The sequence below is a fragment of the Globicephala melas genome, chromosome 21 (genome assembly GCF_963455315.2).
Source record: "Globicephala melas chromosome 21, mGloMel1.2, whole genome shotgun sequence".
NCBI classification, from domain to species: domain Eukaryota; kingdom Metazoa; phylum Chordata; class Mammalia; order Artiodactyla; family Delphinidae; genus Globicephala; species Globicephala melas.
The window spans coordinates 23,841,705-23,854,644 of NC_083334.1; the positions used below are offsets into that span (position 1 = coordinate 23,841,705).

Genomic DNA, 12,940 nt, shown 5'->3' on the forward strand with positions numbered 1-12,940 from the left:
TTACATTTTTCCCTCCATGGAAGAAGAAAAATCACCATTTACATGAAAAATTACTGTTCACATGCATTTCAGATTTTTTCTAGGAATTAGAATATCTATTGAATGTAAATTACATGTGCTTAATGCTTTGCTTTGTAATATCAACGCTAAGTAGTTTTCTTAAAATTTGAGAATGGGGAATACTGGATTCATTTTTTTAAAAAAAGATTTATTATTTATTTATTTATATTTGGCTGTGTCGGGTCTTAGTTGCGGCCTGTGGGCTCTTTGCTGTGGTGCACGAGCTTCTCTCTAGTTGAGGCGCAGGAGCTCAGTAGTGGTGATGCACGGGCCCAGCTGCCCCACAGCATGTGAGATCTTAGTTCCCTGACCAGGAATCGAACCTGCATCCCCCGCTTTTGGAAGGTGTATTCCTTACCACTGGACCACCAGGGAAGTCCCTGGATTCATTTTTAATAAAGGTATATCTTGTAAAGTTTTAGTGTCAAAACAAAAACTAGTTAAATCTCTTATTTCAGGTTTTTTGTAAAAGTCTCCGGTATTACTTCACTTATGTAGATTACACTTCTAAACCAGGGGAGAACCAAAAAGGCCTCTGAACAGCCAAAGTACATGCCATAAACATGAATTCAAGTTCACTTAACTGCACTTCCAGTGGACTGTGTGAGGCTACATTCAGAGCATATTTGCTTTTCATTTATAAATACAGTTTGACAGGCTTGGATATCTGCTTAACATGAAAATCAGGTATGGATAAGGAATGACACCATAAACAATTAGTTTGGGACAAAACACTACTGACACTTTAGTAAGCACGCAAGTCAGCCGTTGAATGTAGAAGTACCTTGCTGTACTAAAGAGTAGCCCAGAAGCTATAAGCATGTAGTGGGTATTAGGGTATGAAGAGCATCTTTAATCCAGTGTGTCCTTTAAGTGAAGGTCTTCTTCTTTTAAAAAGCATTAAAACTTGTCCTTAGAGTTAACCCAATTAAAGTTGAACTCACCTTTCTTAAATTTTTTTTTAGGGTTTCTGTACTATTGAAGGATATTTCAGAAAATCTGTATTCATTGAGGAAGATGATACTTGGTTCTACTGAGAATGAACTGAGGCCCAGCAGTAATTTTCACTTACTACCGTTGGAAGAGCCCACTGCTGGTGAAGTACAACAGAAACAAATTAGAGAACATAAAATTTTTACTGAAGTTACAGATGAAGCATGGGACACAACACCTGATAATTTAATTAAACATGATGGAGAAAATGTACTTGCAAACGAAGTAAAACAAGAAGAAGATGGATTTGAAGATGAACTAGAAGATAATAAGTTGGAAGAGACTCCAGAAAGAGTTTGTATCATGTCATTAGATATTACAGAAGATGAACTCCAACGCTTGGAACAACAGGCTCAGGAAAAACATCTTGGTGATGTTACTTGCAAATCTCCTGAGGTACTAAATACAGTAAAGAGAAAACAATTTTCATTCATGGTAGTGGTTGGCTGATTTTTTCTGTAGAGGGGCAGATAGTAAATATTTTAGGCTTTGCAGACCACACAGTTTCTGTTGTTAACTGCCCAGTTCTGCCAATTCAGTGTGAAAGCAGCTATAGACAAATAGCCTGTCTGCATTTCAGTAAAACTTTATTTACAAAAGCAAAAAGTGGACTGGGTTTGCTACTCCTGACTTACTATAATAAGCAGCATTTTATAGTGGAAAGATTTTTAGTGTCAATACACATTTGTTATAATTTGCTAAGCATTTCTCCTACCTAATATATACCTCTTCTTTTTGTGGATTCCCTACATATCTACTAGGGATTCTCTTCCAAACTTGATTTTTGAGAGTAGTTTTATTTCTTCGTATGGGTTTTCTTCACTTGATAGTCTGAGAGGGTTTCTAATAAACTGATGTTTTTGCTTGACACTAACCTTTACTGTCATCTAGAGTCAGAAACCTACATTTTTTTCTTGATAGATTATTGTTAAACATTCTATATTTTCTCTCAACTTCATGTTTAGGTTTCTAATTATTATGTTCTGATTTGATTAATTTGTGAGATTATGTTTTTCTGTTGGCTAACAAGCATATTTTTTGAAATAGTGAAGTTGTATTGGAGGAATCATTGTGTTTCTTTTATTGTAAAGACAAAAGAGACATATAGCTGTATAATTTTTACCTCATTTGTTTTTCATTAATTAAAAAATTACCTTTGTTGCTTATGTTTGGTAGAATTTTATACATTTTCTTTTATAATAACTAAGTTTTAAGTTTTTAAAATTAGATTTGCAAGTCATTTAATAGGATTATTTCCTCAGTTTTCTAATGACAGAGTCTCAGTACTTCTCTGTGTTTGGTAACTATATTAGTAATCACTTCTGTCAGTATATGAATGCACTTTATTTTAACATTGTTTTCATACCAACCATTTGTAAAGCAGATTCTTCTTTTGGGGAATATCTTTTGCTAACATCTGCATTACCTTTTGATTTTCTAGAAATTTTGTATTAGTTATTCACTTTAAAGTGATATGTTTCATACAGTGACATAGAATTGTGATCAGGATTTCATGATCTGACTCACATCTTTTACTCCAATTATTGCCATTTTTTATTGTGTAATAATTATTAGCATTTAAAAAATTCATTAAAGACCCACACAGCAAATAAATAATGATTTAAAAAATAAAAGATTTTTTCTTTCCTTGTATAAAACTTACTTTAAAATCTTCTTTAAAGCTTAATTTTTGCAGGTTAATTAAGGCTGTACTTCCTTTTCCTACTTCCAGTTTAAAGATTAGCCTTCTTTGAGGGTCCTTCTGTATTTCTTTTGTGGGTTTCTTTTGTACAGGTTTCTATCCTTGGACACCTGCTTCGCGGGGATTGCCATGTTATTGTAGTTTCGTCATTACCAGGTATTGGCAATAGCTGAATAAATAACTTATCTGACCCCGTTTTTCAAACATCTGTAGATGGCTATTTGCAAAATAACAATATTTAAAGGTATTATTACAATCATAGTAGCTTTTTTTTATCTTTTAAAAATCAGTGGCTGTAAGAGAACAACTGTAGTTCCTGGCTTTGTACAGAATTTTTCAAGATTGCAAACAGGTTCTTGTACTCAAAAAGTTTGGGAAACACAGTTTGAGATTTTTTTAACCATAGGTGAGCTTGTCACTCTGTACTCTCATTTAGAGAGTGTGGGCTTTATTTCATGTCTGTTTGTCTATCTTGTTTATCTTTCCAATTATATTTCTTTTTTTCTCTTTTAACTTGGTTCTTTGTTTCTATGTTTATTCCTCCCTACCATTGTCTCTCCCTTCCTTTTTATCTACCTGTCATATAAACATATAAATATATATTATAAATTTATTTATTAGAGAAGAATAGAAAGTAGTCTAAAGTTATTTAGCATATAGGAACTTTATTTTGTGGAAAAGAGAGTATGGAGTCAATTATGCTGGAAATTAATGTTTGAAATTTTTTTTTTTTTTGTCTTCCAAGGATAACGAAGAGGATATATCTTATGTAATTGAGAGTGATGAAGATTTAGAAATGGAGATGCTTAAGGTATGTTCAACATTATGGAAAATTACTTCCAGTTCTTTCCAAGGGACATTAATTAAGTAAAATATTGCCTAATTCTAAACTGGTCCCACCACAATGAGATTGCTATCACTTATGTAACATTAGATTTTGTTTTCCATTTCATATTTCTTTATATCTTGGTATGGTCTATGAATAATGTAGTAGTAGTAGGAGTAGTATACTAATTTTTACATAGTAGAAAACAGTAGTATGTTTTCTCTTCCCGCTTAGGTCACTTACTTTTAATCTTTTCCTGGAACATGGGTAGTGATTCAGCTCTCCAGTATTGAAATAGGTTTCTCTTTCTTCCCATCCATGTATATCCACTTTTATTTGGAGGTTCTGTTTTTATACATTCCATATTCTTCTTTACTTCCTTTGATTTTATTTGCTGTTTTCTATTATATATAATTTTCTAATGTTTTAAATGGTTCAGTTTTCCCCTATTTTGTTATCAAAGTTGAAAATATCATTTAATAATTTATGTATTTTCTACTTCACCTGACCTCGGGTTTCTTTGTCAGGTCTTATGAATCAAGGATGGAAAATTAGAAAGAAAAGCCTAAATTTTGCTAAATAAAGTGAAAAATGAAGAAAAACACAGAAGTTCACCATTACGCATACTTGTTAGTCCTCATCTTTAGGTTGATGTGATTTTTCTTTTTATGAAATGAGATTAAGTTCCTGATTCTTTAATTTTGAGGCAGTGTAGTGGGTAGTGATAGGAATGTGGATTCTGAATGTAAATGTGGGTTCAAATTCTAGCTTCTCCCTTTATCAGCTGTGTGACTTTGGGCGAGTTTCTTAGCTTTTTGATACTCAGTTAACAGTCGTATTTATTATTAAGGTGTTACTTTTGAAGAGTTTACTAAAGAGCCTGGCATTTCCTAAGTGTTTATAATAAACATTAGCTAACAATAATAAAAGAGTGTACATACTAAACCATATTCCTTTAGTGATGAGCCATTTCTCCGAGGAGTGCTGTTAAAGTAGTGCATTTATAGGATAGTTGTGGACTTTCACAACTTTATATTATATATTGAACCTCTTAGAAGGCACCCTGGGTGCCCATATGAGAGAACTTTATTTCCAAAATGCTTTTCTAAGTCTGTTTGTTGACTTGAATAAAAAATCAGGAAGAAAATCATTTGTTTTTCCTTTTGTAGGCCTGAAATGAATACAATTTTAAAAAAACCTTGAAAGTCAAACTTACTAAATGGAAGGTTTAATATAAAGAGAAAATGAGAACTGTGGTTTAATAATTCTTCCTGTTATTTCTCAGTTAGAAATTTTACAGATGAAACAATTTTGAAATATCCTTAGGTTCGTTAAATAGATAACCTTGATTTAGGGGAGGAAATCAGATATCAAGCCAAAATGAAAACAAATAAACTTCATTTCACATTTGTAATATTCCTTTCCTAAAATTATCTGTCTTTTGTTGTTGTTTTGACAACTCCAGAAACACATTTATTGTTTGCTTATAGTTTAAACCTTACGCTTACTCAAAAAGAATGTGACTGACACATGATATAGAGAAACTCATTACAAAAATAACATTAAAACCCACATTTACCACTTCAGAATTGAAAGCATTGAAATATGATAAAGAAAAAAAATGTTTTAAATAATCTAAATTCAAAATTTATGGTAACTTTCCCTGGGGGCAGTTCATTGTATGGTATTAATGAACCTGTTTATGCTGGCAGTACTCCTCTTTGGCCTTGTGCCTTAGAAACCATTCGTGAGCACATATTTAAACTGGAGCACACATGTTCTTTTGTGGTATTGCTTGCACATCTGCCAGCTTTGAACTAAATTGTAGGCTCTGTTAATAATACTCCTTTTGTGTTCGCTGAAAAAGATACAACACTGTCAATGATTTTGCTTTTAAAAATTCTTTTAAACGTTCAGTCTTTAGAAAACCTAAATAGTAGCACAGTAGATCCAAATCATTCAAAATGCATAGAAATGGAAAGAAATCTGGGTCTTCCTTCTGAAGAAGATGATGAAGATGAGAATGAAGCCATTGAAGAGGAAGAAGTTGTTGATGAAGGTAAGCACTGTAATATGTTTGAAACGACTCATCTCTGATATCTACCACTGATTTTAATTTAGGGTCCAGGTTTTAAACATTTTGGAGGTCAATGATTTTGTGGCATGTAGTTAATTAGGTCCTAGAAACTTGTCATTAAATCCCTTAGTGCTTTGGTCTTCATAAAGCACAATGTTACTATTTAGAAGAGTAAAGTGATAGAAGTGTTGTGTCATTTGGTGAACATGGTGATGTGAAACTTTTCATCCTAAATTTTATATTTTGTTTGTCAAAATCATAAAAAATCATTAATAAGAAATCGTAAATTAATTATTAAACATTATTGTAAATGGCATAGGTACACAGTGTCTGTCCTTCAGGAGCTTATTACTTAAAATAAATGACACAGTGTCAAATAGCAAAATGGACTAATTTTCATCTTGTATATGCAAACTCTAGTAAAGAATCCACTAAGTGAATCTTCTGTCATTTAAGTGATATGATACTCATTATGACAAGGTGTGGGTGTCTTCTCATAGAGTAGAACTCCTTAGAGCTAGATTTCATCAATGTTAAAATGTGGAAAATTTAAAATAATTTTGTAGATGGAAATACATGAAAATGTTAAAAAAGTTTTTTTCCTATGTTTTCTTGTATTAAATATGGACAAATATTCATTTGTTTAGAAATGAATTATCTTGACTCTTTGCTTTGCTCTTTCTCGGCCCCTCATGAACCCTTCAACCTGAGGAAAAAATGAAAATCAGTGGGGTAAAATTAATGTCATTCCATTCTGCTATGCAGTTGGAATTTTGGTCAAAGATTTGGTGGAATGGTAATTAAAATGAAGATCTTGTTTTATCTATAGATTTTATTTGTGACAGTATGTGATTTCTGCTTACTATTGATTAGAAGTTGGTTGTATTATAAAATTTGGATTGGCATTTTGCTTGCCCTTGTTGGCTCTAAATGTTAGTTTTTGAAAGTATAGCAAATTCCAAAACATTGTTTTTTTACGGGGCTGGCAAACTGAATCACAACAAAGTTCTAATCCTTAGTATTAGGTAACTAATCAAAGGATTTACCTGGAGTCATGACTGGTACCCAGAGGACAAAATTGGGTGGATTTAAAAGACAACAGTGACCTTTGGTACCTACCACTATATTCTTTAAAAGAAGTCAGTGAAATACAACTTACTCCCTCTCACTTTGTGTACTTCTATTTTAATGTAAATGTCTGTTTTATTTTAAGACTGTTGGTTACCAGGACCTACTGCAAAGCAAATTAATTGCCTCAAGACCTACTTTGGCCATTCTAGTTTTAAGCCGTGAGTATAATCTCAGTTAATTAAGTTGCATATTTACTGTTTTCTTCACAAAGGAAAAAAGGCAAATAATCCATCCATTTAACAGTAAAAGCACAACTTCATTATAGTTTATACATGCCGTACTGTATTTTTTCTAAGTGACTACAGAATTATTTTGAAGTAATATTTATGTAAAATTCATATCTGCAGATTGTTTTTATAAGTGGGGAAAATGGTTTTCCTTACTATAGAGAGTTCTGGGTAGAGACATTAATAAATTAATTTAATGCTGACTTGTATTTTATTATATATGTATCTGTGTGCCTGTCTGTGCATCTCATTGTCCAAAGCATGTTGTTGTAATAGAAATTCATTAGACAATAGTTTGAAAAGCAGTGATAATCATATCAGTTTTAACATATTCAAAGGTATTTACATCCAAGGGGGCACATTTATAAGTATTAAAATGAGAGGAATACAAATGAGATGAAGAACAAGTAAAGTTGAATAAAACTAATAAGAATGTAAAACTCTAGACTGTATTTTTTCTATTTGGGGAATTTAAAATTTAATCCATGGAAGCATTTCTTTCATTTTTCCTTTTGATCTTAAAAACTAAAAAAAAATTAAACTATGTCCTACACATAGAAAAATGCACATAAATGTACATATCAGTGAATTTAAGATCACCTTTCCAGTTGATTTTCCCTCAACATTTTATTAAAAGAAATTTCAAAGATACATTAGAGTTGTTTTTTTTTTTTACTATGAATGCCTGTATATTCACCATTAATTCACTGTTAACATTTTATTATACTTGCTTTATTATATATTGATTTTCTCTCTATACACTTTTTAATCCATTCAATTTTTAAAATGCATCTCAAGGTAAATTGTAGACATCCTTACACTTCCCCCTAATTACTTTAGCATGTAAATCATTAACTATAGTTAAATATTTATTTATTTAATTTTTAAACTTTTGAGCTAAAATTTACATACAAAGAAATGGTTAAACCTTAGGTGTTTAACATTTGCAAATCTTAAGTGTACATGTAACCTAAACCCTTTTAAAAATATGGAACATTACAATCACTCCAGAAAGTTCCCTCATTTCCCTTCTTAGTCAGTCTTTTCACCTAGAGCATTTCTCTTATTTATTTTAAATCAGTGACTCTGTTGGATATCTAGGATGAAGCTGAATTTATGTTATACTTTAGCTATATGTAATAAAATTTAATACACATATGAACAGAAGTCCTAGTTGTTCAGTCAGCTTGAATGGGAGGTTGGTCAAATGGGGCTTTTGTTTTCAAGTTCCAGGGTTCTTATATTTTTATTGAAGCTCAAAAATGTAAACAAAATTCTGGAGGAAGTGAAAAAATTAAATGGATTTCAACTTGTCCCTTGGGTTTCTTGTTAGTAAAACAGAGCAGCTTTTTGCTTTTCATCCTCCAGGGTTCAGTGGAAAGTGATTCATTCTGTATTGGAAGAAAGAAGAGATAATGTTGTTGTCATGGCAACTGGTAAGTTGTACTTAAGCAAATAATCTAATCCTTTAAAAAATAAAACTTCAAGGTTTTGACATGCTTAGTCTTTCCACAAACTCTCAAAATACAAATATGTATACAAATGGTGTGAAATATAGAAGAGAGTGAGCTGAGGGTAGATGCTCAAATTTATGCATGAATTAACTCTTAGGAAGGTAGCACATTAGTAGTGACTGTTCATCTCATACAAGTATATCGTAAAAAGAAATCAAAGTACTAAGGATTTAGTTTTATTTGTCTGAATGTATTATTTTTATTTTAAGGGTATGGAAAGAGTTTGTGCTTCCAGTATCCACCTGTTTATGTAGGCGGGATTGGCCTTGTCATCTCTCCCCTTATTTCTTTGATGGAAGACCAGGTGCTCCAGCTTGAGTGAGTAATGCTTTCATTGCCACATTACCACCCTTTTTTTTTCTTCCTGTGAAGGAAATATTTGATTTATCATGTATGTTAAAATCTAGTTCGCAGTAACGCATTGCTAAAAGTGTTGCTTTGTCTTTATTAGTAATAAATGACACTTTAGTGGAAGAGCTTGTATACTTTCTTGAGTTCTCTGTAATCCAAGGCTGCCAGATGGCCCCGAAAAAAATTTTTAAAAAGCAAATTTTATGCCAGTTTACACTACATATCACAAAATTCTTTTCTCTTTTGGTTACCCTTCTTTAGCCTAGTGTGAAGTATATACATGGAAGTGTAGTTTTTAGTTGTGAAAAATTTTAAATTTCTTTAATCTGAGCCTGCAATCTTTTTGGGAAACCCACCTTAACCGCCAGTCTTCTAATACAGCCTTTGAAGGAATTTATTTATCAAATTAGTGAGTTACAAAAAGAGATTGCAAAGAAGAAGGATGTACATCATTATATTTCTTTGTTCTTTCTCACTTAAAAATGAAGTTGATATTTGTAGTGTGCACATGGTTCCAGAATATTTGTTTTTCTTCTTACAGAATGTCCAACATTCCAGCTTGCTTTCTTGGATCAGCACAGTCAAAAAATGTTCTAGAGGATATTAAATTGTAAGTAATTTATATGATTTCTGATCGTGTGGTCAAGTGTCTGTGGTATGTGGGAAAATTTTGTACACAAAAAATTTTTATTTAATGCATGGGCAAAATATCTATAATTTAAAAATATACTTCCTTTTTATAGTATATTTATGGAACTGTTAATTTTAAAATCTTTCAAACTCAAAGAAATCTGTTATGTTCAGTTCTTGGACTGGAAGGCTAGCATTATTATGATAGAATTGTAAAATTTTGTTTTGGAAGAGAACTTGGAGAGTATCTAGTATTGTCTCATTTCACATATGAGGAAACTGAGGCCCAGAGAAAAGAATTTGCCCAAAGTCACCTAATGAATTAATGGCTGAGTGGGGACTGGTTTCTAGGTCTCTTACCCCACCAATCCTGTCATGACATAATTCCTAACAAGAATAATGTCTCAGGCACACAGAAGTGTGTGTATATATGTATTAACATGTATATACATATATATTAATACACATTCACATACACATACATTTACTGAGTTTTAATAAATGCATACAAATATGTAACCTAAACTTCTAGCCAGATGTAGAATATTACTGTTACTCCAGAGAGTTCCTTCATGTTCCATCCCAGTCTGTCCTTCTATTCACCATCCTAAAGTGAACCAGTGTTTTAAGTTTTTCTACAATGCTTTTTTTTTGTCTGTTATAGAACTTCATATAAATGAAGTCATACAATGGGAACTCTTTTAAGATTTCTTTCCTTCAGCATCATGTTTTGACAGTTCCCCATGTTCTTGCATGTATGAGTAGTTAAAAAAAAAAATCAGTGGTATTTTATTATATGAAATTACCACAGTTGTGTTTTCATTTCCTTATTGATGGACACTTAAGCCACTTCTAGTTTTCGAAAATTACTAATAAATCTGCTATGAACATTCCTATATATCTTTTTATTTTATTTCTTTTTTTTTTGTTTTTTTTTTTGCGGTACGTGGGCCTCTCACTGCTCTGGCCTCTCCCGTTGTGGAGCACAGGCTCCGGACGAGCAGGCTTAGCGGCCATGGCTCACGGGCCCAGCCGCTCCACGGCATGTGGGATCTTCCCAGACCGGGGCATGAACCTGCGTCCCCTGCGTCGGCAGGCGGACTCTCAACCACTGCGCCACCAGGGAAGCCCTTATTTTATTTCTTTCTTTTTATTTTTAATTTTATTTTTGGCTGCTTTGGGTCTTTGTTGCTGTGCACGGGCTTTCTCTAGTTGTGGTGAGCGGGGGCTACTCTTCGTTTTGGTGCGCGGGCTTCTCATTGTGGTGGCTTCTCTTGTTGAGAAGCACAGGCTCTAGGTGCATGGGCTTCAGTAGTTGTGGCACGTGGGCTCAGTAGTTGTGGCTCGCGGGCTCTAGAGCTCAGGCTCAGTAGTTGTGGCGCACGGACTTAGTTGCTCCGTGGCATGTGGGATCTTCTCGGACCAGGGCTCAAACCCGTGCCCCCTGCGTTGGCAGATGGATTTTTAACCACTGTGCCACCAGGGAAGTCCCAGTGTATACAAATTTTTGTACGGACATATATTCTCATGTCATCGGTATAAACCAAGGAGTGGAATGACTGGGTCACGTAGTGGATATATGTTTAACCTTTTTATTCTAATTGAGGTAAATCTACATAATATAATATTCACCATTTTAATTATTTTCAAAGTGTACAGTTCAGTGGCTTTTAATACATTCACAGTGTTGTACAACCATCACCACTATCTAATTCCAGAACATTTTCAGAACCCACCCCCAAAACCTCCATGTCATGAAGGAGTCACTCCCTTTTGTCCCCTCCTTCACTTCCTTTCCGTCACTAATCTTTCTGTCTCAATGATTTGCCTGTTTTGGACATTTCATATAAATGGGCTCATACAGGATGTGGCCTTAATGTGTCTGGCTTCTTTCACTTAGTGTAATGTTATCAGTACTTCATTTCTTTTTGTGGATGAATAATATTCCATTGTATAGACATTTCATATTTTATATATTCATTCATCAGTGCTGGACATTTAGGTTGTTTCTACTTTTTGGCTGTTATGAATAATGGTACTATGAATATTTATGTGTAAGTTTTTATGGGAACATATGTTTTCAATTCTTCTGTGTACATGCCTAGGAGTAGGATTGCTGAGTCATATGATACTTCTGTGTTAACTTTTTGAGAAACTGCCAGATGTTTTTGAGAGTGGTTGTACTGTTTCACATTCCCACCAGCAGTGTCTTAGAGTTCCAGTTCCTCCTCATCTCTGCCATCACTTGATATGGCCAGTCTTTAATTTTAGCCATTCCAGTAGGATGTCAGTGTGTTTTTAATTTGCATTTCCTTAATGACTAATGATGTTGAGCATCTTTTCATATACTTATTTCTTTGAGGAAGTGTTTATTTACATCTTTTGCCTATTCCTTATTTTTGTTTTTTTCTTATGAATTTTGATAGTCATTTATATCTTCTGAATATAAATCCTTCATTTGGTATATGGTTGTCAAACATCTCTTAGTTTATGATTTCTCTTTTCATTCTCTTAACAGTTCGTTTAAAGAGCATCACTTTTTCATTTTTATAACGTCCAGTTTGTCAATTTGTTGTTTTATGGATTTTGCTTTTGCTTTTTGGTGCCTCACTCATGATCACAAATATTTTCTTTTTTATTTCCTTCTAAAAATGTTATAGTTTTATTTTTTTTATTTATTTATTTTGTGATACGCGGGCCTCTCACTGTTGTGGCCTCTCCCGTTGCGGAGCACAGGCTCCGGACGCGCAGGCTCAGCGGCCATGGCTCACGGGCCCAGCCGCTCCGCAGCATGTGGGATCTTCCCGGACCGGGGCACGAACCCGTGTCCCCTGCATCGGCAGGCGGACTCTCAACCACTGCGCCACCAGGGAAGCCCAGTTTTATGTTTTACATTTAGATCTGTGACCCATTTTGTGTACATTTTGTATATTGTACCAGGTATTGATTACAGTTCTTTTTTTTTTGCATAGGCATATCCACTTCTTCCAGCTCCATTTGTTGAAAAGACTGTCCTTTCTGCACTGTATTTCTTTTGCACCTTTGTGAAAAATAAATTGACTAAATATATGTCAGTTTATTGCTACACTCTTTATTTTCTGTTCTATCAATCTGTTTGCCTGGATTGGTGTCTTGAGTACTATAGCTTTGTAATAAGCCTTGAAATAGGTAGTACAAGTCTTCCACGTTTGTTCTTTCAAAATTTTTTTTTGTTTTTGGTCTATTCTGGGTTCTTTGTATTTCCATAAGTATTTCAATATCACCTTTTCAACTAAAATGCCAGCTGGGATTTGATTGGGTTTACCTTGAATCTAGATATCTAAGAATTAGCTGTCTTTATAATTCTTATCAATGTTTTACACTGAAGAAACTGAGGCACACTGAAGAAACTGAGGCACAGCGAAGTTAAGTACTTGTCTAAGATCACTT

The 12,940-nt window shown here is 33.5% G+C and overlaps 1 protein-coding gene across 6 annotated transcripts in view; it reads left to right on the forward strand.

Moving 5' to 3' along the window:
- Nucleotides 1–12,940, forward strand: part of WRN (WRN RecQ like helicase) — a 141,753-nt gene that overhangs the window by 53,568 nt on the left and 75,245 nt on the right. For all 6 annotated transcript variants that reach the window (XM_060291488.1, XM_070044615.1, XM_060291487.2 and 3 more), the window contains 7 exons: nt 1,026–1,449; nt 3,501–3,566; nt 5,499–5,640; nt 6,872–6,947; nt 8,385–8,452; nt 8,740–8,848; nt 9,423–9,491. In XM_060291488.1, coding sequence (XP_060147471.1) covers nt 1,026–1,449; nt 3,501–3,566; nt 5,499–5,640; nt 6,872–6,947; nt 8,385–8,452; nt 8,740–8,848; nt 9,423–9,491 — 954 coding nt within the window. The remainder of the gene's footprint in view (nt 1–1,025; nt 1,450–3,500; nt 3,567–5,498; nt 5,641–6,871; nt 6,948–8,384; nt 8,453–8,739; nt 8,849–9,422; nt 9,492–12,940) is intronic.